The sequence below is a fragment of the Aptenodytes forsteri genome, unplaced genomic scaffold, assembly GCF_000699145.1.
Source record: "Aptenodytes forsteri isolate BGI_AS27 unplaced genomic scaffold, ASM69914v1 Scaffold8, whole genome shotgun sequence".
Lineage (NCBI taxonomy): Eukaryota > Metazoa > Chordata > Aves > Sphenisciformes > Spheniscidae > Aptenodytes > Aptenodytes forsteri.
In genome coordinates, this window is record NW_008796218.1 from 3,317,150 (window position 1) to 3,342,418 (window position 25,269).

Genomic DNA, 25,269 nt, shown 5'->3' on the forward strand with positions numbered 1-25,269 from the left:
CCACTGCACTTTTTCACCATGGTACCATATTGTGAGTTGAAATGGAACCTCTAATTAGTCCATGTGAACTGTTTGACATTTCATGCTTCTGAATGTTAAGGTAAAAAACAGAAGTCTGAGTAGCAATCTTTCACCACGACACAGAAAAATGTACACATAAATGAGTATGAGTCCACAGACTTCAGCTGAGCTATTTCAACCCAGTTTGACTGAGGATCTGGCTTTTACTCTTTGTTTTGAGGAGGATCTCAAGGCATAAACAGTAATTTTAGAGTGACAAAACTCAAAAACTTCAAGCTATGTGTTTAAGAAACTAAAACCCATCAAAACCAACATAACTTCAACACATAAGTGCTATTTTTATATTCAAAAAATCTCTCTGCAATACAGTGCTTGATTCCAAAACACAACAGCTCATCTGCACATTTGCAGCATAAATCCCTGAGACTTAAAATATCCTTCTGAGGGAAAGAATACTGAAAATAACGCCTAGGAATGAAGAAACATGCCTCCCTCAGTGAAACGTTCAAATAAGAGGTTAGACATCTGAAAAAAATTATCTAGGTAAACACGATTCTGCTGTAGTACAGGGATTGGATCAAATTATTTCAATGCTTTTTCTATATTCCTGTTGGGGTTTTTTTTCCCCATTATTGTGAGGTGTTAGACCTTCGGCTCCACCTTTGGTCTCTTGGTTTACCATTTCTTATGCCTTCAACGGCCCATATCGTTGTGTGGTAAGCCTTCACAAGTTGGATGCTGACCCCTTGACACCTCAAATTCTCCAAGTAGAAATGTGGTATGTCCTCAGCACAATTAATTACTCAGTGCTACTGAAGGTAGTCACCTATGTTTGTGCACCAAAAGATGCAAATCTGTCTGTACTCACCCCAGTGGGCAGACACAACCTGAAACACAAGGAAGGTGTGCTGAGAAAGTGAGGTTTAGCAGCTGATTCTCACAAGTTCTCTCTCTGCTAAGTTCAGGATCAACTTGTGGATTACTGCAGTTAATATAAATCTGTCCAACTGGGCAGCTGTGTGCTGGGGGAAAAAATTGACAAACACATTAGTCTTCACACCTGAAATTTTGTATTCCGTAAAGGCGTACAATAGATTTAGACTGAGAATATGTAACACAAGTGTAACATTCAGTAACACCAGTAACATCCAATTGCCTCTCTCCTGAGCACAGTTAACTTCATAGAACCCCTACAAATCTCATACAAAATACCAAAATGAATATATTCATTTAGTAAGGGACATGACTTTCTAAACAGTTAGTCAGGAATCAGCCCTCCAAAACAGAAATGCAAAGTACTACCAACAGAGAAACAGAAACCAAAAAATATCAAGAAAAGGTTTGAGCTAGATGTGACTTTCCATGCTGGAGCCACTGACTAAGAATGAAACAACTCTGTTGCATGATTGCTTTTGGGTTGTGCTGAGCATACTGTGTATATGTAACAAATGCCCAAAGCAGTGGCAGCGTTTTAAAGGGTTTTTTGTTAGTTGCTGGGATTTGTTTGTTTATTTATTTATTAGGGAGAAAAGTTCTGGATAATTGTCAAATCAGTACAACCACCAGCTTCAAGTGCATGGGGAACAGATTTCTACTAAAGGCCAAGGAGTTGGCAATTCTAGAACTGAAACCTCAAATAAAAGTCTTTCTCACTGAAGTAAAAGGAGCATCATAACAAGAGTATGGACCATAATACTTAATGACATATAAAATACACTGTAATAGAAAAAGCACTTGTTACATTCTTTTGCTTAAGTATGACAAAAGAAATACTATTTTTTCATATTTCAGTTACTTGGGGTTTGTGGAAGGAAAGAAAAAAATATCTGTGAAAAAATACTGCCAGTGTTCAGTTCCTACAGCCATGTTTTACGGGACAAAGCTAACCTTTGTTTGTTCTACTGAAGTTCTGCTGTTTGTCATGCAGCTGAGCTTATTTACATTAGCAATCTAAAAAAAAAAATAATCAGTATTTTAAAGCACTGGGAAAAAAAGTTGCTCAGATTTAACAGTATTCTGGACAGTTATACAGCTGCTTCGCACTAGCCTTTCTTTCAATCACACAAATATATAATTCCTAAATTACAGATTCCCTCCTGCAAGTTATTCATTTGTACATATTTCTCCACTCACCTATTATGTTGTTATCACAATTCATTACTCCATCCCTGCAATGGCTGCAAAAAAATACACGAAGACGTAATGAGAGCCAGGAAGATCTAAAATATCAATGTTTTCCATTCAATAATGAAGCATGCAGTATGAATCAATACAAAATAACTGTATAAATGTTTGCATTGAACATTAGAACTGTGGATAAAGTGTGCACTGCCTTAACACAAAGAATATTAATTACACTTCAAGCTTTTGCTTTCTGCATAACATTACTAAGAGTTAAAATGCCTGGGCTGACATAAAAATACATACAGGAATACACCACTTTACTGCTTCCAAAGACATCAGTGCAGTAAGAATAAACCAAGCCCTGTACATAACAGAATCATCATTATCTAAAACAAAAACGCAATGAGCAATAGCAGCAAAACAAAACCAAACCCTAAACACACATATGTATATGTTACAGCAAGCTCTGGGTATATAACTCTTATATGAACACTCTTAACATTATTATAAATGCTCCGTTTTTGTCACCATCAGCTTAGAATTCTGCTGAAAAGCAAGCTATTAGTTTATGTGAAAATCTTGATGATACCAACAGTTCTTAAGTTATCCCACAGTTGAAGGTAAAATCCCAATGTTGAATATAACACAATCACAAGCTATTGTGACTGCAACAATTTTTTGTACTGAACTGGAGTGACTTTTCCCCAAGCAAAACATAGTAACAATAGATTGATAACTTTGTCTTTTCTCAACTGCTCCTAACGTGGATCATGAACAAACTATCCATCTGAAAACATGTCACAATATCATGAATTTCTATCTCATTTATAACAAAATGAATGTTTCAGTTATTTTAGTGTTCTTGGCTCACATGAGGAAACAGTGATGCAGTTACTAATTTTGATCCTCATGCTGTCTCAAACTAATTTTGCTTCAGCAATATCATAGAATCATTAAGGTTGGAAAAGACCTCTAAGATCATTGAGTCCAACCGTCAACCAACACCACCATGCCCACTAAACCATGTCCCTGAGCGCCGCATCTACTCGTCTTTTAAATACCTCCAGGGATGGGGACTCAACCACTTCCCTGGGAAGCCTGTTCCAGTGTTTAACAACCCTTTCAGTGAAGAAATTTTTCCTCACGTCCAATCTAAACCTCCCCTGGTGCAACTTGAGGCTATTTCCTCTCATCCTATCGCTAGTTACTTTGGGAGAAGAGACCGACACCCACCTCGCTACAACCTCCTTTCAGGTAGTTGTAGAGAGCGATGAGGTCTCCCCTCAGCCTCCTTTTCTCCAGGCTAAACAACACCCCAGTTCCCTCAGCCGCTCCTCATAAGACTTGTTCTCCAAATATGATATGATTGGAATCTGGAATAGCAACCTCCTGTGACTATTATCAGAACCAACTGGAACTACAGTTCATAATCAGAACCTACAAAAATTCAAACAACTTTATGCTAATCAAGATTCAAAATAAAAATTTTAAGTTAGTGTATCATAAAGCTTGCAGTATGTATACCCATTCACATATGGAAAATATTACAGACAGGAACAGACACAACATGTTTCCCCCACGTGACACAGTTCAGCAAAGAAACAAGCAAACTGCATAAAACTCAACCCTAACAAGATACTGTATGCAGGGAAGCACTGAGCAACATAAGTCTGCTCCTGTCTAATTCCAGCCAAAATAGTCTAGTACTTTTATAAAATGGTAGCAGATCTGATAGCAACTCATTGTCAGGGAAAAAAAATGTAGCTGCACTGGCTTCATTTCAGGTCCTGTGCTTCACTAGTGAACCTGAGCCCATAACTCCAGCACTATTCTCCCATTCTTTTGCAATAGCTAAGACGTCCCCAGTACACCTACTGCTAGTCAGCAAATTCAGAATCAAATTCTGTATGTGCTACAGCCACTCTGCTGTTATGTTTGGAGTTATGTATGTACCCCAAAGCATGGCAGGAAAAGTGTCCTAGCTCAAGGACTTCACAGTATAACTCAGCCAACAGGCAAAGCAGTACCAAAGGGAACTGCTAGGGAGGCAACTCAAATGCTGACATAATGTCGGTATCAGAATGAAAACATTTTAAAGAACTGATTGAAAACAACAGAGCAGAAAGGCTACTCCATAGACAAACATGAGAAGAAACTCCAGTTTGAAAGTGGAGTTCCAAAGAGGAAGTGCTTGAGAAGAAAAAGGACGGAGAGAGCATAATAAAGATCATAATTGTTTCTAATAAAAACAGTGACAGATAAAAAAACCCAATACATCGTGTGTATTTTTTTCCAGTTCATCCACACATATAGTCCTAACATGATTCTTAATGTATTACTTAGCACAAGGTAATTAAGAGGACCTGACAGTCTGCACCTCCATGTTTGAAAGCCTTTCCTCTCAACAGTTATGTATACAGCCTTGTTAAAAAGCGGCAAGCAAAAGTCATGACTAAATAGGAGACATAGATCCCTTATTTTATCTTAAAGGCTAGTAGTTGAAAACCAGTAGATATATTTTAATTAACACATTCACATGAAACATAAGCTGCCAGATCCCAAATAACTCCACTAAAATCAACAGAAAGATGATTTTCACCTGTAGTCATTTCTAAAAAAAAAATGCATTTGTGGATGATCACATGATCAGCGTGCATTCAGCCAAATATCCACCATAGTGCTTAGCATAATTAGCTAAACTAGACCCTTGAGGAGGAGGATGAAAGGAAACAAATCAAAACCCCTTCCCATGGCTGCCAGTGCTGTCTGGCACATGCTCTATGAGCAAAAATATCCAGGAAGGCAGGCAACAGTGCACCTAGACTTTGCACAGCCCCGTAGGCAGAATGGGTTGTCTGGTACTCTCCAGGGAATCTGCCCTAAGGTAAAGATGAGCTAACTTGACGATTAAGATATAGATTTATAATGATCAGTATTTATGGACACTAGGCTGCTGACAAGAGTGAGAATGAGTATGTGTGTTTACTAAGTGTTCCTATTGCAATAGGTGTCTGACAATATTAATCTCTTATATGGCCTTTACAATGAACCAAAGTAGCACGCTGATCTACCACAGACATGATTCGGTCTGTTCTGCTTTTAATTAAGTGCTGTAACAACTGATACAGGCAGTGAGAACTCAAACGTTACTTCAAGAAAAAGAATTCTGAAAGCTTGGTTGGTTTTTTGGGTGGGGTTTTTTTTTGTTTGTTTTTAACAGAACTTGTTGTCCACATTATTTATCCTTCTCCAGACAGAACTAACAGTTGAAAAGGATGCATCTGGCACCAGCCAGAATAGTTTAACAAGTTTTCTCCTTTAGTGTTATGACTATAATGATGCAAACAGAAGAGCAAGAGGACAAGAACAAATGCGAAATGTAAGGAACAATAACAGCAATGCTTATTTACCTTTGGCTGCACCTGACAGTTATTTGTGTTGTTTCTTAGTTGGTAAAGCCACATTGCTCTTTTACACTGATTCTATACTAGTGGAATACAGATTCTTAATTATTCTTCATAAATCTGGTATAGGGAAGGAGAACAGCAATGAAGGTCTAGCTGAACAGACTTGAATGGATAGTCAGGAAATGTCTGGGGTTTTCTGGAGCTCTCCACATTAGTATGGATCTACAAAATTATAGTGGTTTTTCTCTTTACTTTGCACTTCAGTATATTTGATTATAAGCACAGCAGCATGAAAACCTAGCTTCTAAAGAAGCTCTGTCCAAACATGCACAGAAAGCCAATGTAGGTTTATTCTGTATGTCATTAAAAAAATACCAAAAACAACAAAAAAACCCCAAGAGGCTAGCCAGAATGATTCGACAGAACTCTTAAAAAAAGACACCATTTAGTGAGGTGAAAAAACAGTTTTGTATCTTACCATTTGCCCAAAGATGTCATAACATTTTCTCCAGGGGAATAGTCAATTCCTTGAAAATAACACGGACATTCATTTCTGGAGCAGAGGAAAAACATGTAACTGTGATTAATTCAAACTGAAGGAAGAAAAAAAAATTCCCATTGACTTAATTGCTGCTCAAAGTTCAATTGGTTGCTTTGTTGGTTTTGGTGAGGTTTTTTGGTTGGTTGGGGGTTTTGTGTTTTGTTGGTGGTTTTTTTTTTTTTTAAATACAAGAAACTGATCTAAATACTGCCATATAACTTGAGCACACTCCAAACCAAATCAGTAACTAAGAACCTCTACACAACAATGGACACCTTTTGTATCTCTTATATGCCAAAAACCAGACAATAATGTCAATGATTGTGATTAATCATTAAGCAAACAATAATGTTAATCATTGTTCGATGAGTGTCAGTACTATAAAAGAGCTATTTTTGATGAATATACACATTCTGTATAATTCTAAGATCCCGCCAAGTTTACAGATGCATAATATCTACAAGATTACATGTTTATTAGCTTTTCACTCTGACTTGCAAATGCACTGGTCTAAAATAGTGGGCGTGACTATCAGAATTGCAACTTTACCTACCTCTGTACACATCGTTCAGTCTTGGAATTCAAATACATTCCAGAGGGACAAGCACAGCCTTCAACACAATCACTGCTGCATGTCTCTGGCACAGACAGTGCTTGGCAGGTTCTGCCACAGGTAGATACACAAGTACTGTACTCCTTTGTATCTTCACATGAAAGAGCTGTCCAAATGAAACAAATCTCTCAAATTACAGTGCAAGAGACTCAAGTACCTCCCAACAGTTTTCTGATAAACATCTCTATTCTTTCATTCCCAATCACATTAAATTCCATTAAAATTGCTATCTTGGCACTATGCTGTGTAAACTACACAGATGTAAATCTGCAGTAATAAAGAGTACAATGAAGTCTACGTAGTTAATCCAGATTTACACTAGAGAAACCGAACAGTTGAAGCTTTTTTCCTCTAACTCTGAAAATGCTTGGCTCTTGTGCATGGGCTTTGGGAAATGCACAGCATCTTAAAGAAAACATTAAAAAAGCAATATAAAATGCGTGTACTTTGCAGATGTTGCACAATACCATCTTAAGTTTTCTTATACGTATATATAGATATATATCTCCTTATATATCTCCTATAAAGTTCTACTTAAAAAAAAAAAAAGAGATCTGAAGTTCTTGAAATACTAAAAAGATTCACATATTTTATACCCTACAAGCATGACTTTTTAAATATATTCTAATAAGACTATACTTGTTTCTGGAAAAGTAAAGTAAAATTAAATGGTTTGATTGATTCATTCAGTCATAGTGGACCACAGCCATTCGTGCCATAATGGCTGCAAGCAAGCCAGCCTTTTCAGATATACATACAGATACTCCAGCTTGAGATACTTAAGCTGGACCAACTTTCCAAAATCCTCTTTATCATGCATTACAACATGGAAAATTACATGATGTGATGTAAACTACCAGATGTTAAATTCTTGAATATTCCTTAGAAAAGATTTTCAGACTTGTTTATGGAGCCAAACCTACTGAAACATCAGGGGTGTCAGTTTAGGGTTGTTTTACAGGGTTTCCAATTCTATAATTTTAAAAAAATGTAGATGAGGGTACTACATGTCCTATCAACATCTCTTGCATCACTAAAAGTTCATATAAACTGAAGATTTTAATAATATCATCCCACTCCTCTACTTGTGAGGCTTTATAGAGCAGATAGACAAAGGTGACATCTGTTATCTCTACACTATCTATATTCTTCCATTCATTTTCAATTAAATATCAACAATACCAGTTCTCTACACTTATTTCAGCACTTTGTGTATTTCAGCATCACTGACAGTAAGAGAATAAGCTGAGATTGTCAGACAGCAGAAGTTGAGAATAATCCAGCTAAAACTGCTAAATACATCCCCATCATTTTTCATCTCATTCATTTAAAGAATTAGATAAACCTAGCATCTACGAGGAAAAGAACAAACCTATTTATGCAGCTCATGAATAATATCAACATGGGTATGAGATATTCAAAGCCATATAAGAGATGTATACAGAACTAAAAATATGTCTATATTTGAAGCCCTCCAACTCAACTACTTAAAAAAATCTTTGCATTGTTTCTTAAGTCAAAAGAACTAAAGAAAGCCAACTATAAAGGAACAATCCTCTAAAAACACTGGAACTAACTCTGTCTTGACAAAAAGAGAACCTTGTCCTGTACACAAAAGATCGTGCTGGAATTAATCCTCTTCTCGTTTAAAAGATTATATTCAATTAATTTTATTTTCTGATTGTCATTCTGAAGTCCTCAAACAGTAATTATTTAAGACTAGAAGTGAAAGGCAACTCACCGCAGTCTGGGACAACTCCTCTGAAATCTATTACAACTCCAAATCTTTGGCAATGATGAGCATAATGGGCCAGAGCAGAGCAAAAACAAATCTGTCCACATTTGCAAGTGTCTCTTCTGCACTGCTCAAAATAGGGAACAGGACTCAAATAGGGGTAGCATGGAGCAAAAAGTTCTTTCGTAAGGATGCTACAAGCTTCCACTGCATAAGAGGCTATACAAATAACAGATTAAACACTGTTTCAGTGAGGGAGTTTAAAAAGACTTGGAATAAAAAAAATGTCCTCTATACAATGCAACTAATATCATAGTTATATACTACTGCCATATATAACTTTATCTTGGATATCTATACAACTGTATGGAAGGACAGAAAAGAAGTTAGCTGGTCATAGTTTTGAACTTGTTCTGGAAATGATTTTAAGGCATTCTGAAAACTTTACAATACGCAGACATATATACATACGCCTACATACAGTCTCCTATCTTTAAACTGATTCATGGATGCGGGTTAGGCAACAGACATTACACACTACCCAGTGCCTTTCATAAACACACAGGATTACACATCTCTTCAGTTTAAGTCATTCCCAGTAACTACTTCAATAGGTCAGTATTTTAAAGAATAATCTGTTACCCACTGTTTCAGTTGCATAAGGCTGCAACCACACTCAGAGCTGCTAGCTTAGGGTAACACTATTGCACAGGAGAACAAGAGCAGTATCAAATGGTTACATAAGAAGCTCCAAACACAGCACTCATCTGAACATCTTAATTCTGAATGCATTAAATAATTGTGCAACAGTCAAAAGAAATAATATGCTACATTAGCATGCCCAGAAAGAGACAAATTTGTATTTCCCACAAAATAAGAGAGATGCATAAACCAGGACTTCAAAATTCCTTTTCCAGAATTTCTGACTTCCTATACAGGCCACTTTTTTCTACATTCATGTCCAAACCCATTACCAAGAATGCAGCTTCTTAGTGCTGCACATTGTATAAATACTCAAAAGACGGGATGATGATGTAGCAGGAGATGTGATGATTTCCTAGCACTACTGAAAGTACAGGCAAAACCTTAATCGATATTTTACCTCTGTATCTTGCCTAAAAGTGTGCAGATTCCAAGACAAGAAGTGGTAGGAACTGTGAAATGGATATAACTGATGATCTACAAAGTTCATCATTATTAAAGGATGTCTTGGTGAACATCTGTGGTCCTCGTGGCATTAGCCACTAGCATCTTTCCTCAACCGGACCCTCTCAGCTGAATCTAAATGCTGGCAGTGCATAAGTATCTTTCTCCTACTCATTCTCCTCCATAGCAGACAACTAAACCAAATGTTCCATTTTTTCAGTATTTTCAAAAATGAATACTGTAATACTTTTGAGTCTCCATCTTAACTAGCAGCATCACCAATACTAGACATACTACCAACCTTTAATGAATGTCTAACTTAACACATTGTAACTGCAAACCAGAAATAAAAAGGGGGTACTTCAAGTGCCTCTGCAAGTATCACAAAATACTTAAACAATATACTACATGATTTGTTAGGGGATTGAACTCAACAAATGCTACCTGTAAGTATTAATTTTTTCAGTGGGTAGGACTGGTTATTACTTTACCTGATCCAACTAGGAAAATTGGCACAGATATAATAAGTAGAAATGCATTTGTCAATAACAATTGACCTTCACTGCCCACCTGCCTGCAGATGAATATCACACGGATCCATTTGTGAACTGTCATGCACAAAAATGCACGCCGATGAAGTTTTCCATGTGTTTCCAAACAGCTCTGGAGTGCTTTCAGTTACTCCAACTGGAGATCTTTTATAAAACAGAAGTCAGTCACAAAAGATACAGTGTCTTTACAGAATGGTCTCAGTTCTATCACTCCCTTCAGCAGAGCTGATTCAAGCTCCCCTTCCACTGTCCCATATTCTCATGCACTCTCCCATAAAGCACTGTCAGCTTAAGTTTCAGGACTCAACTCTCTCCTTCCAGGCAAAGGGCCAGAAACGAAAGAGAAGATGTGCTCTGGAGCTATTAGATACTTTGTAATGAAGGACAGATCAAAACAGACCAAGTTCCATCTTCACAAGAGAGAAGGAGGGAGCACCACTGTCCTGAAAATCTGCACTCTCTTATTCATACTTCTGCCACCTCAGTGATATCCGATCCATTTTCATCTCTCCTCTACCTATAATTTCCTGTCTGTTCCTGGGTAGCTGACTGCCCAGGCTCTCTAGTCCCTGCAAGAAAGAGGAAGGAACAGAAGTCCAAGGGTCCAGAGATATAACTGCAAGAACAATTGAATAGATATCCATGAGGCCCAGGTAAGCAGAGGGGCAACAGAAGCTGAAAGACAGAAAGACTTTGATCAAAATAACCAAGGCACGTTAATATTGTATAGGAAGAATGACCGAGAGCATGCATTTAAACATGGGATGTTACACTCTAAGGAAAAGATTGCATTAGGCATACAACCAGTAGTATTACTTCTGGTAAAGTAACTGGGGGTAGAGGTGTTGCAAAAGACACCACTGTCTATGGCAAGTCTCCCAAATCTGGTGTGGATCAGGTGTTTTGTGTACATGTCAAGATGCTTGCACATTATGGTTTGTGTCATGTCTCAGCACAATTCTGAAGTTCCTGTAGTTTAAGGGCTTTTTTCACAAATATCAACTATTGAACAACTTCTCACTTATTTGAGAACAAGTCCAAAGACTGTCATCAAAAATACACTACAAAACTTATTTGCTTCAGAGAAATATTTTAAGTCCTTTTACATAAATAATATCTCTTCATTGAGATCCTGTCTATATATTTCCTAGTCTCGTTATAAACAATATTCTGATAATACTTTTTAATCTCTAAGATAGAAATTGTTCAAAAATCCACTAGAATATTTGTGTGTGTGTGTTTTTACATGGGAACTATTATGGAAAGTTTTCCCATTTTTCTATTAGTTTTGATTTTAAAAAATCCAACTGTTTTGAGAGAAAAGTCCTCCTACTCTTTTTTTCCTCTCAGTCAAAGAAATATTCTGTCATGATCTAAATTCATGTTCTCCTTCTCCCACTTCCATTAGGCTGCTTGATCCTCTGGAAGTGAATTTGTTCTTTAGTATCTGTAGGAAATATGCTGCAAAGAAGCTGGACAAACAGCAATCTTGACTGTGGTGCTCACGCAGCTCTGACCACCTTTCACTGCGTAACAATGAAGCGAAGCTCAGGCAACAGCCAACAGCCAATTTGTGTTGCCGGCCTGCAGACACTGAACAATGAAGGCTCTGTCAGACAGAGCAGATTAGAATTTGCAGCAGAAAACAGGAGCTGGAAAGAGATAAAGAGGCTTGCAGGGAGGCAGAAAGTCCCTTATATAGGCCATTCCATATTTTGGACAAAACTTTTCAGATAAACTAGCACTTACAAGTCATATATATTTCACCATTTTTATATTAAAATACTTTAAGTAAAACCTGGCTTGATATCCTGTAGTTGAAGTTACAGATTTTCTGTTAGCAAACAAAAACCTACTACCTATCTCACTAACACTAAACTTCAAAATAAATTATTCTTGGTATCTATCCATTCAGCTTCAGTACACACTTGATCTACCACTCTAACTGTAGATATTCATATACTGGCAAATAGAAATCTTGCAGCTATTCATACAAAAAATCATCCTCCGTATTTCCATTGAAGGTTCCACAAAGGCCCACAGTATCATCTCTCCACCGTCCATCAGCTTGAAGGTAAAGCCTCATTCCTTCTCTGTCATACAGCATCTGTAATCCAATGTGTGTCTTTACTTGCAGAAATACAGAGGAGAGTTTCCGTATTTCAAATAACTCTGGTGAGTAAAAGCAGAGATTGTTGAAAAGCAAAGGAAACCTGCTTGTAATTTGCATTTTGTTTCTTGTCATTTCATTGTTTTTGTTTTATATCATTTTTACGTAAGTTACATTTTTTCCTATTAAGACCTTATTTTCCCTAATCATTGATTTCTCATGAAAGGTTACACTGATTCACACGTTAAAGAAGAAAACAAGAAACTTACGACAGTCACCACACTTTTTAAAAACGCATCCAGAGTTCACTGGTATATTCATAAAGGTTAACTAAAAGCAAATCAATTTAAAGACACAAACATTGCAGATAACACTGCAGACCATTTATTTTAGACAACCTAATCCTAACACCAGCAACATGCTTCCTGTATTAAAGCCTTTTTTGGGAAATTCCCAAAGAGCCAAGGCCCCACAGACATCAAATGTACTAATTATTTGCATATAAAGCTCTCATTGAAGCTAACATTGAATATATGACTGTTCTGTGAGTTTCACATGTAGAATACTTGGTAATATCTTCCAGAGGGAGAGATTTAAAAACTCGAAGCAAAAAGAAAAAGAAACAAAAGAAATTCTTTGTCTGAAAATCTATAGTTTATCTGTAAGGGGCAAGAGGGCTCCTTCCACTTATATTTATTCTAGTTGCTTACAAAAAAGGTAAAAGAAATTACTCAGCTCAAGAATCAGAGAAAATAATTTCCCCTCTGAAAAGAACTAACCAACCTTGTAAGTGTGAGGGATGGCATTTGGACTTGTTAGAGACAGAACATACTCAACATAAGAGACACTAGCACAATACAGCTACTGTACAACTCCTACCATTAGTGTAAAAAGTACATCAGCAGTTAATGTGTGAAACATTTAATAAAAAATTAATAATGTTGATATTAACAATATACCACTTAACTTCAGTATGTTAGCAATATTGACAGTATCACAACATACACACATGCCATTAAAATACTGCTTTAGTGCTTGATAGGAGTTATATGCATATATATTATTCCTTACCATCTGCGTAAGGCAGGTTAATTTTGTATTGGTCATATACCAAAACATCTCCTGAATGAGTCAGAGTCACTTGCCTCTTGGGGTCCTGCTTAAGAATAAAGCTGATTGATTGGATACATGATCCATCCTGGTTCTACAAGTAAAAGCAAAATAAATTAAAAAAAAGTAGGATGAATGTTAAATAAGAGTGCAAGTAAAGCTATAATTACTGGGGAATTGAAAATTTTCAGTTGTATCTTGCTTCTTAGCAGAGTGCATACAGCTTTACAGCTAAGTAAGAAAACTTACTGTTTTGAATTATTTCACACGTATGTTAAAATCTAACACTAACCTGTTATGCAAATACAGCGCAAAAGTGGGATTTGGAAAGAGAAACTTAAACAATTCTTACATAGCTTAGTACAAAGACACCTGTAATTCATGAGACGCCCCGATTAAAGACCCACTGAGGCTGAGTTAATGTTCACAAACAAGGCTGCATTATCCACATAGCAGTGCACAGAAATCCAAATCTGTACTTCAATTTAAAGTGTTCTGATATACCCAGCTTCTTTTAAAGCATATTTAAGATATAAAATTCTTTTAAAGGCAAACAGTAATGAAAGACAGAAGCATCTTGTGAATCATTATTTAAAATACATTTAAGTTCATTGTTTCTGAGGAGTTGTAAAGTATGTTCGTAAGCTCCCTGGATGAATATTGACGAAAGAAAGGCAGTAACATGGCAGCATACAATATCAGAAGATCCAAATGGCCCAACCTGCTTATTGTTACTACCATTGCTTATTATTATTTCTGTTTCAGTTCCCTAAGTCAAAACATCATATAGAAAAAACATGAAAAGGAATACTGCATTTCAGTTGGGATGAAACATACTCCAAAGAAATCCTAGATCAACCTCATCTACCTTTCCTACACCCACCCTCTTCAGTGGCACTTAACTGTCAGCATTACCAAAAGCAGCTAATTGACTGAAATGCTAGTATCTGACAACATAAAGAAGCTACATGGCCTACACAAGAAAATTTCACAACAGCTTAAAGATCAAGAACTGAATTCAAGTTAACTGCTTTCATCAAAACGGAAGTTAACTATAGTCCACTTGGTTCTACGTTAGTTAAGCTAGATTTTTTTTTTTCCATTCAAGTAAGTCCTGAAACAGGTTAGTACCTAAATGAAGTCCCAAACTCCTTAGTATTCCTGCATGTTTTATGCTACTGTAGTGATCTTCAACTAGACACCATACCACACAGGTGGAAAGCAGCACAAGTCTGAGGGCTACTGAATATTGAATGTTTTCAACATATCACAGTAACAAATACACCTGTACTAAATAACATGGAAACTAGCCAGATAGATGATTAACTTGTATCAAAGTTTCCAGGCCAGGACTTCCACCTTTCAGAGTAACTACAGGTACTTTGGCTTTCAACACCACTAAGGAAAGAATGCTTATTAAAGCATGTTTATTAATCACAGAATATTCACAGACTTAACAGAATGAGTTTGATCACCACTTAATTTTTTAAAAAGAAAAATGTTATATCACAGAGAATCAGGCACAGAGGTGGATCGAGAGATGACTTGAACGTTACCATGTCAGCATCCTGTAATTCACCTTGCTATATGCTGAAAAACATCAGAATCACAGTCCACCTTCTACTTTCTCTTTGCTCTAGGAAGGAATTAAGTTTCTGCCACTCCTGCTGTACTCTTTACTATAGCTTCTGAGACATCAGCTTATTTACATTGGCTTAGCACGGCTGGATAAAGTTAAGAGACTGTCTGTTCCCTGCCATCTACAGAGGAAAGGGGGAAGCACCCAACTGCTGTTTCTTCTGTTCAGCCTCCTTCACTGCAAGACCTTGTAACCATTTAAAAGGTATTCCAGAACAACAATAAAAATTGGGTCCGGCCACTTTTGGCATACTATTTGTTCATTTTACTCTCATCTTGATTATGCATCTTCAATGTCTCATAATGTCTTATATACCAAAACATACACAGACATATCTGAAATCACTTGGTCAAAGAGCAGCATAGGTCTCACTGTAGGAAATTTCTCATTGATTGCATCTGGCCCTGAGCTGCAGTCCAGAAGTGTCCAGCAGAGGTGCAGGAGGCTGCACTTTCCAGTCCCACTGCCTACACTGAAGGCATAACTGATGATGAAACAGTAAAATGTTAAGCATCTTCAGTGCTGAAAGGGGCACTGAACAAGATTTAGTTAAAATATCCTTACCTTTGGACAGTCACACTAACAGCAAAATTATACCATGAATAGCACCATTCACAGTGCAAACAGATTAGGAAGTTCAGTTCAAATATTTACACTTTTATCCAACTCTCACTGACTTTCACTGGGACTCGCCTAATACAGGGCAAATGTCACCCTACTCGTTGAAAACAATTACTAGAGCTGCAAGGATCTCTGAACACTACCATGTGGCTTTGACAGATGCTGAACTAGCATGGAGCAGATCATGTCAGTCCTTCAAGTACCATGGACACAAAAGTACACACAGTGGTGTGTAAAGATTAAAAACTACATTCATAATTTCCCTGCCTCTAAATAACAGTGCAACACTGATCTTTCACCAACAGCTGAAATGATAAAATGAAACTTAAAGATAGTGAATTATAAAAATAACTGGAGATATTTCATCAGCTCAACCAGCTCTCCTGGACTGATGGTGGAGACAGATACCTGTATTGTAGCTTATCTTGTTGTCCTGCCTCTTTACTAAGAAATTAGGTTTCTGTGCATATCATTCAGCAACAGTGGCTATAAATTGACAATTTTGTCAACCTTTTAAGAAGCTGAAAATAAAAGAATACCAGCTGGTATGCATAGCGGACCAGAGCCAAGAGAACAACCCTCCATAGTACATACATTACTACACAATATCGACAAAAGCTTTATTATTCCTTCATGCTGAAACTAAAGGAGAAATTCTGCCTGACAATTATTCTCTGTTCCAATGAACTGCTTCTTTCACAGCACTGCCCCTGCCAACTTTCAGCAGGTGTTTTCACAGGAATGGACATTTCTCTTACTAGACACAAAAAAAATTTCTATATTCAGAAGACCTTCTCATCATACAAACTACAAAGCCAGGGAGGTTGTCACCTGAAACTCAGATAAGGTTAAGCTGTGCTGATCACTTGACTGATTCTCCTTCCAGAAAGTGCTTAAACAAAATTTCACATCGTTTTGAAATAACTTGTTGCCTGATGACTGTTTATGTCACCAGGTCTAAGGCTCTAGATGACTGGATTCTTTGTGATTCAGAGAGCTAAAATCTCCCCAGGTATTTTCTTTCTACATTTTTTAATCTGCTTGAATGAGATGGGACTGATAAGGTTTTTTTTTTTTTAAAAAAAGCACACAAAATCTCAAACCATCAAGAAATATGAGATTCTGCACTACGAATCTTTTAGCTTCCCATTTCAATTCATTAGTTTTTATAAATGGGAAAAAGATAATGGATGGTGCCTAGGGAACTGTAAAGCAGCTCTTCTGCCAAGTAGTACCAGCTAGTTGATAGTTAGATACTTGAATAGCTGCACTGAAGCCCCACATTCTTCCATTATAGTACACAAACTGTTCTCACTACCCACTCACCACTTGTACATTGATAATTAAATTAGCAGCACTTAGCTCTGGAACATAGCACATAAGCCTCTGATCACCCACCTGGCTGTTAATGTCCAGAATGCTTCACTCAAACCTCTGTAAAAGTCTATATGTATTAAAGACTGATCAGGCTAGCTTTGTTAAAGGCTAGGTGAAATATGAAGCCCAACATGTATTAAAAGCAAAGAGAATCTGTTTTTTCACCTACAAACCACAGAGACATAGAGACACATTAAGCAAAGTCCCTAAGTCAGGGTGAAGAAGATGCAAGGCTTTTTGCAGTCTCACAAGTGCTGCAGAAAGCCAACTAATTTGATTATCACTTTCCCCAATAAAAGCATCACAACTACTAAACCAAAAGGCACATTTCTGTCTGTTTTGCAGAGAGGTAAGTGTTCTGTAATACAAAAGGGAATGAGACCCACAATACATATCCTGCACAGTACCATAGCAGATATTTGCTCCAGACCTCTGTTGTCCATTGATGGGCTTTTCAACAGGTCAGGCTGAAAGGTATCTCACTGTGGGCTTCTGCAAGAAGTCAATCATGCCTCAACTTTCATTTGATAAAAAAAGTTGCCTAGAGTGTTTCTTTGGGGATCCCCTTTGCTTATCTTCAACCATACAGTACAGGACACAGCTTCAATATACAACCACCTTTCTCAAGCTTGTTGGACTCTGAAGTTCTGAGGATATTATGCTGACTGAATAGATTTATGCCTATGTTGAATGCCTATGTTTATGTTTTGTTTCACAGCTATTCTATTTTTTTTTTCTTCTAGATGATGATACTGACTTAGTCAGCTCCTCAGGATCCCAAGGTTAGCACAGAATGAAGCCAGCTAAACTCATTAAAATCAGAATAAGCTAAGTCAAATATGCATTTGAAGTAGGAAGTTGTAGCAATGATCAGATATATTGCATCTTGAAACAGTCTCAACCTTCCCATAAATAGGAAATACTAGCAGGATTCACCAGATTCTTCCCAACCCAAAGGACAATGCACACAGAGGTTAAAGTCTAGAAGTTTTTTTAATGTGCATGTCCTCGCCAAGATCTCATTTCACAGACCCCACTGTAACTCTTCTACCTCAAGGAGCTAGAGGCTATTAGAGCGTCATAAAGCAGTCGTATTTACAACACAGGAATCCACTTTTTCATCACTGGTAACCTCTATGCCCTGTCACATACCTCGCCTGATGTCCTGATACACTTCTCCTAGGAACCATAGGAGACATAGTGGGACATTTACTTGTGGATCATCTGGTTGGAAAATATATTTGGTCTCTATCCAATTAAGCTATTTTTCTTACCTCTCAACTTTTATCACTGAGATGAGAAGGCGACTCCACGCACTCAGTCTCCCATCTCTTACCTGGATTGCAAATAAATCATTTCTACTATAATAAACTTGTCTATGCCACTTTAACATGACTTCCTTCTGCTTAAAGGTCTTCTCTGTCGTACAGAGAAGTAGGTTTTAGTGCACAAGGACAAAAAGATTTTACTGAAATATGCATTTAGAAAGTGTGGCATGACAACTTATATGGCCATTTTTCTTCCCAAGGAAATCTCAAATGCACGAACAATACAAGCTGCAGAGAAGAATTAATGCAATCATTAGTGTAAAAGGACTTATAGAATCACACATGTATTTAGAACACAAAAGAAAACTACTATAATGAAGTGTAAGTGGTTACCTCCACAGAAGTAAAAAGTAATGGTGCTAAATCTGATTTTATGCGAAGTACGTAACTGCAACAATATGGAAGCTCATCATGCTAAGAACTAAAATTTGGGCCTAACACACAGTAGATGGTCTAGAAACACAGCAAGGAGAGTCACATTTAAGTCTATATACACTTCAAGTATTTGTACAGTTGCTCCTGGGTGAAAATCGTTACACAGGACGACTGGAGACAGAACATAAATCTGGCCAAGATATAAAATTTAACATCTTGCTCCTACAGCAAGTCCAGCAGCTTAGTAGCTTTATGACCCTAATACAAATGTGGGCCAAATTCTGCCCTTACGTGCACATGTAGAACTCAAAGTCAGTGAGAAAAGCACAACTCCAGAAAACAGCTCAACTCAGTCAACTACACTTCTCACACCACTTATATACGTTTAAAATCTATTCTAACTTGCCTTAACTTTCTCAAAATTACAAGACCTATCAAGACTGTAATAAGAATGAAATGCTGTAGTGAAAATCTTACCAGTGTTCCATACCTCACACGTACAACGTTATAATACATGCTCAGAAATCCACATACACAACAAAAAAGGAAAGAGAATGGGTCTCGGACATAAAGCAGATTAAATATTTGGTTGCTTCTGTGTACAGTATCAGAAGCTTTCAAATATAAAGTAGGAGCACCCTTAGTATCAGCTATACATATGCACATGCATGTTTGGCTGAAATCAATTGTACAGGATACCAACTTAACAACAGTAACAGATGCATACATATACCCAAAGTCCGAGATAGCTGTCCCCAAAACTATCCCAAGTTTTTCATATCAATGTAAGTAAAAGTGAATTTCAAGCTGCAAAAACAAAGCTGAAAGAGAAATCTATATTCAAGGCACAAAAAAGTTATTCTTTCTTCAAGCAGTAATAAGCAGTAGGCTTATTTTGTGCTGGCTGCAAATCCACAAAGATGTACTCAGAAAGCTCAAGAAAACAAGTCATCATCCAGGGTTTGCTGCAGGAACCACCATATGCTACTGAATGACCTCAGTGAACACTGAATCAGAACGCTAGCATAATCTTTTCTATTTATCGCAAGCAAACATGAGAATTTAGGTACAGACTTCCTCTGCACTGCTGTTCAACTATTTCAACATTAAGGAAAATTGTTGCTACTAATTAATTTTAATATATTCAATGGCAGGTAGCTTTCATTTTTTTTTTTTTTTTTAATACTTTTTCCCCCTGATTAATAAACCCTTCAGGATACAAACATTACAAAAAGGTTCTAAGCCTTACCTGTCCACAAGGAGCATTTTGCAAGGATATGGTAAACGCTTCAGACGTACGGCTTTTTGCTAGAATATATTGGCAAGTAGCTTGGAAAGTATATTTGCGCCCATCAAATGTCATGAAATGAATGTCTCCTGAAACTGAGCATTCAGCTGACAAACACAAATAATGCATTTAAGTATTCAGAAAAGACAGTGTAGTCTCAACAGTTATTACTCCTGTAGAGTTCATACACTCTGATACATACTACAATTTATAAAATTGTATTTTATAAATTATATTACATAATATATTATAACCAGGTACTAGGAACATGGTTAGGAACTGAACCTTATCCTTACTTTTGTTATGGAGTTCCTACCTGATGCCAGGCCAGGATACCTAAACAATTCTTCCCCCAGAAGGAGGCAACATGTGTGATCCTTACGTTCTGGGTATTTGATTTGTGGCTCTAAAAACTGATTTGCAGAAACATTAAGCACTCCCACAGTTAGCTGATAACTCTGAGACCAGTGCTTGAGTCTACTGGCAGCTATAAGAACCATGAGGCCATGGGTACCTTTAACATGCAAAATCCTTTGGACCTTAATCTCTGTAGCTTAGCCTCCTATCTGTGAAGCGAGAATAACATTCCTTATTCTACAGGCATGTTGTGAAAATAATTAACTGATAATTTGTACAATACCTACATACTATATCACTAGCCAGCAATACTGTGGGGGAAAAAAGTAATCCTGCCATAAGTCTGTCAAGTGAAGACTGCAGAGGAAACTTAAGTTGAATGACAAGAATGACCAGGTAGTGCCATCTACCAGAGACATTCTAGTGATGTATAGGGAGACACATTACTGTGCTAAGCTGAAAGGCAGATGCCTGCTATTCAGACCATTTTAATATTTAATCTACTGTGTATAGATGCGTTTATATGTAGATAGAAATAAAAATACAAATTATATAGTGAAATATCACATTAGGATCTAACAGTAATATTTTACCCCAAGTAAAAATTTGGTTATTAAAAAAAGTTAAGTATTCAAGACTTTCACATACCTGGACATGTAAGATTTGTACAAATCCACTTTCCTCCAGTGCAAGTGCTGAAATAAAAACAAAAAGGTTTCATACTTCTTTCTTTTTTGGTGAAGTATATATGGCTGTCCCTCATTTGTTCTTCCTGGATTCCTTCTCTATGAAATGAGCACCAAGTGTCTTGAGTCTCACAAAAGAGTGCAACAGAGCTATCACAGTCACTAGAATGCCTGGAAGCTGTGGCAAGAGCTTGTTATGAGGATATGATCAGGTGAAATTTCATCCATGCATCCAGTAACACTTTTATTTCTTTTTAGCTCCTTGATAATCATTATAAAAGTTAAGGATGATTAAAATTGAGAAGAATAAAACACAAGCAATTTGAATCCTATTACTTTAAAACAATAGAACTGTTATGAAAAAAAGAAGTTGCACATCTACATGCTCATCCTTTTTCTTCAATTAAGTTGATCCAATAAAAGGCATTATCTCTTCCTACAAACTTTTCTTTCCAATGTATAAAATTAACTTCAAAATTCCTAAAACAGCAGCTTAGTGTCAATATTGACATTAGGCTCTTTGTGTCCAAGCGAGACAACACAAACAGGAGATTAATTAAAGTCAAAGTAATTCTCCTGTTAAGACTTTGAATTCTAGATTCCTTTTAGTTTGAAGCAGAGTTCAAGGTGAAAAGAGTACTAAACATCACAGTATTCTCTGCAACATCTGTCATTTGCTCTTCTTCCACATTAATAGTTCTATAGTTCCTTTTATCTTTCCCTTCATTGCAAAACATATACGGAACAACAGTTTTTGTATGTAGAAACAGTGAGGACTTACCAACTCTATTCAATTTTTAACTGAAATAGGCCTTAAACAAGTTGTCTCTCATGACCATGAAATATTAAGTCCACAGCATAAAAAGAAAAATTACTAACCAGTTATTACATTCCTCATAAACCACTGAACCCATTTCAAAGAAACTTCCATGGTAGTCACAAGGACAGTCCACAGGTTTGACACACAAATCATTTTCATAAATTAAGCCTAGAAGAAATAAAACAACAAGAAAAAAGTGAAATATCTGTACACGTGGCTGATGGAGCACTAACAAGTATACCCAAGAACAACACAAATGGTCATGTATGATAATAAAACTCTAGATTATTTGGTAGTCATTTTTGCAGGACAAGTGTGCACTTGAATTATATTAAATAAAAGTACATTACATGGACCAAGTCCCTAAATTGCTTGAGATACATTAACAATAGTATGAATAACAGGTATTCAATGTTGGGGAAGAGGGGGTGGAAACCACTCACAAAAAAACCAAACACACACACACAAACATCAAACCATGCTGCTTTGAGTACCTTTGGCTTCTTTTCTGACACCTTTACAAATCTTTGCCTCTATGTTTTAAGGCACTGTTTGGTCCGTATTTTACTATAATGGTTTTTTGCTTTTTTTTTGTTTTAAAATCATTCCAATTTTAGAGAACCAAAGGCTAAAAGACTTTACTAGCCCATAAAAGATAAAATGTATGACAAAGATTATTATACTTATAAATCATCAGGATATGTATAAGAGCCAGGACTTGAGATCAATGGCATAACTTTCTCTGTCCTCTTTCAGACAGAATTATGTACCCAAGAGAAGCCAGTAATAAGGGGAAAACTGGACATCGAAGTATATTTTGGTAATAAGGGTAAAGTTTTGCTATAGGCCACATGGGTAAATACCTCACTTGCCAGAACCATACAACAGTGTAAGAATCTCAGTATCAGAACCTGTTTCTGGCCACATGAATGAGTTTTAGTCATGTCACGTTTTGAGCTCTCCTAAGCACCTGACCTTGCAGACATTCTTCAGGAAATAAACCCAAACCACAAACCACACACCAAAAGAAAGAGAGCAGCAACCAGAATTAGGAGGATGGCTGCCCTGTCAACAACAGAGCAAACCCCATTTTTCATTCAAATTGTGGAGCTCTATGGCTAGAATGTGGATCTGTGCTGAAACCTATTCCCATTTGTTAGAGGGAGGAAAAGGATCTTGTCAGTTACAAGGAAAACAAGGTCATTCATCCACACTTTGTTGGCACTGGGTTTATAAAGAGCTCCTGTGAATGCCTTAATCTAGCCAGGCCATGTAGGTATGTAAACTTGGGGGAGAACAATCTGAAAGTTATATGGAATCAAATATGTATTTGAGAAGCAAAACTTACCATCTGGACAGTAGCATCCATCAATGCAGGGAAGCTCACTGTCAATGCACTGTGATTGTTGATGACATGAAACAGGGCAACAACTGATGCATTCATTGTAGGTCAAGGGTTCAGCACAGGTAATAACTAAAAAATACAAACAGGTAGAGAAATGAAAAGGTATTGTGCTACCGCCTCAGGGCTTAAATAGATTGCACATGTTTCTTTCAGGTATTTACTTTTTAGTCAGTCAACTGAGTATCTGTTGTCTAGAATAATGAAACAATGCCTTTCATAACACACACAGAATATACATATATTAATATTCTGTCCATTAAAGGTGCACTGAGAAGGAATAATCTTAAATTACACCAAGGGAGACTCAGGGAAACTTTCTTACAGCAGAGCTATTTAGATACTCAGACCAGCATAGGAAGTAGTAGAATATCCATTAACAAGCATTTTTGGAAACACAGGGGAAATCTTCTGTCATGAATGACAAAGCAGTTTTGGTCCTGTATTCCAGACAGGCAGACAAATTAGATGATCTCTTTCAAACTTACTTTCTGTGACTTCTAAGATGGAGACTTACGCAAGTATAATTCAGATTTATTTTTAACACTCATGACACACATTTTATATATCAGAAAGCCGTGAAGACTTTGACAGTATTTGAAAGAGTAGCTCTGTAAAAAAACAAATGGTTAATCATCTTAAAGAAGCTCTGATGTTTTAGTATGAAGGTTCTTAAAACACATTCTAATAAGCTTAGTGCTTTAAATACATTCAGTACAAATTACACATATAAAAAAGAAATTCCATCGCATTTATGCAGCCTCGAAGTGAGTCCATAGTTATGCTTTCATTGAGAACTATATGAGTGCAAAATAGGAGGAAGGACAAAGTAGTAAAAGTATGAAGGGCACTCTTAAAAATACAACTACTAAGCAGTATTTCCAAGTACAAAAGCATCTGCATACCACACTGCTGAAAGTGCATTCGCCATCCATGAAGTGGCTTTCCTGCTTGGGCACATGCCCTGGCGTATTCAGTTAGTGCTCGACACCAAGTTGCATTATCAACTGCTGACCTTACACAAATAAAAATTGACATATTATTTTCTATGTACATTCAAACATGCAATCATAACCTCATGAGTGCTCGTGCATTGCACACAACCACGTTGTTTGAATCTACTTCAATAATGTTCTAAAGTACTATGTTGTTTGGCTAGGTTAAAAGTCTTAAATGGGTAAGACATTGTGCCACACTTGAAGACAGGTCATCAATATATTTGAGACCTGATGCTAATTTCCTGAAAAAAATCCATGAAAACCAGAGATACAGCAGTATAAACAGACCTGAATAAAGGTCTTGTTTTTTACAAAAGGAATAACATCCTTCAGAAAACTCACAAGAAGAAAGTGTAAGATTTCCACCAGTGAGTCACCACGGTACAAGAAATGGAAATTATCTTCTCCTGTCCTACCTGTTAATTTAACTAGTCAAAACTGCTCAGGCAAGGAGCATAGCAGGTTGTGAAATGATAGCATAAATTCAAATAGTAATCAAATTCCTCTTTTCATTGGATTAACATATGGCTTACGGATGCCAGACTGATCTATTCACTATTACTTTTCATTAAGGTTAGAAATACTAATGATGTTGCACATTCAGAATCAAAACAGATGCCATATTCAAGGGAAGGTACACTAACAAATTATGAAAATATCTGGGCCTGATTTTGGTCATCCTTACACCAAAGAAAACAAGAACAACTCCACAGAAATTTCTGGCAGTAAAGCTAGAAAAAGTGAGAAAAGCAAGATAATAAAAGAATGTTAGATAAAAAACTGATACGCAGAAAAAGACACACATTAGTTCTGTTGACATTTACAATTCATTCTCATGATTGAAGGACAATGTTTTTTATAGCAGCTTTGGAATTACCCAAAAACATTCACTCACATGCAAAGATCATTGGCGCAGCTTGCCATAAAAGGAACCGGACTCACATATTCATGACATTGTTCAAACGGGGTATGTAACAGGATATTACACAGAGTGTATGCCCTCTGTAATGAATGAGACAG

General features: G+C 36.8%; 1 protein-coding gene across 1 annotated transcript in view; it reads right to left on the reverse strand.

The window, feature by feature from the left end:
• The window catches only part of OTOG (otogelin), a 104,784-nt gene that overhangs the window by 65,114 nt on the left and 14,401 nt on the right, over window positions 1-25,269 (reverse strand). Inside the window, 14 exon segments of the mRNA XM_019474491.1 lie at window positions 890-1,043; window positions 2,155-2,198; window positions 6,031-6,105; window positions 6,647-6,812; window positions 8,448-8,660; window positions 10,158-10,282; window positions 12,133-12,310; window positions 13,320-13,452; window positions 19,948-20,093; window positions 20,992-21,038; window positions 21,909-22,017; window positions 23,198-23,323; window positions 24,157-24,266; window positions 25,145-25,251. Coding sequence (XP_019330036.1) covers window positions 890-1,043; window positions 2,155-2,198; window positions 6,031-6,105; window positions 6,647-6,812; window positions 8,448-8,660; window positions 10,158-10,282; window positions 12,133-12,310; window positions 13,320-13,452; window positions 19,948-20,093; window positions 20,992-21,038; window positions 21,909-22,017; window positions 23,198-23,323; window positions 24,157-24,266; window positions 25,145-25,251 — 1,733 coding nt within the window.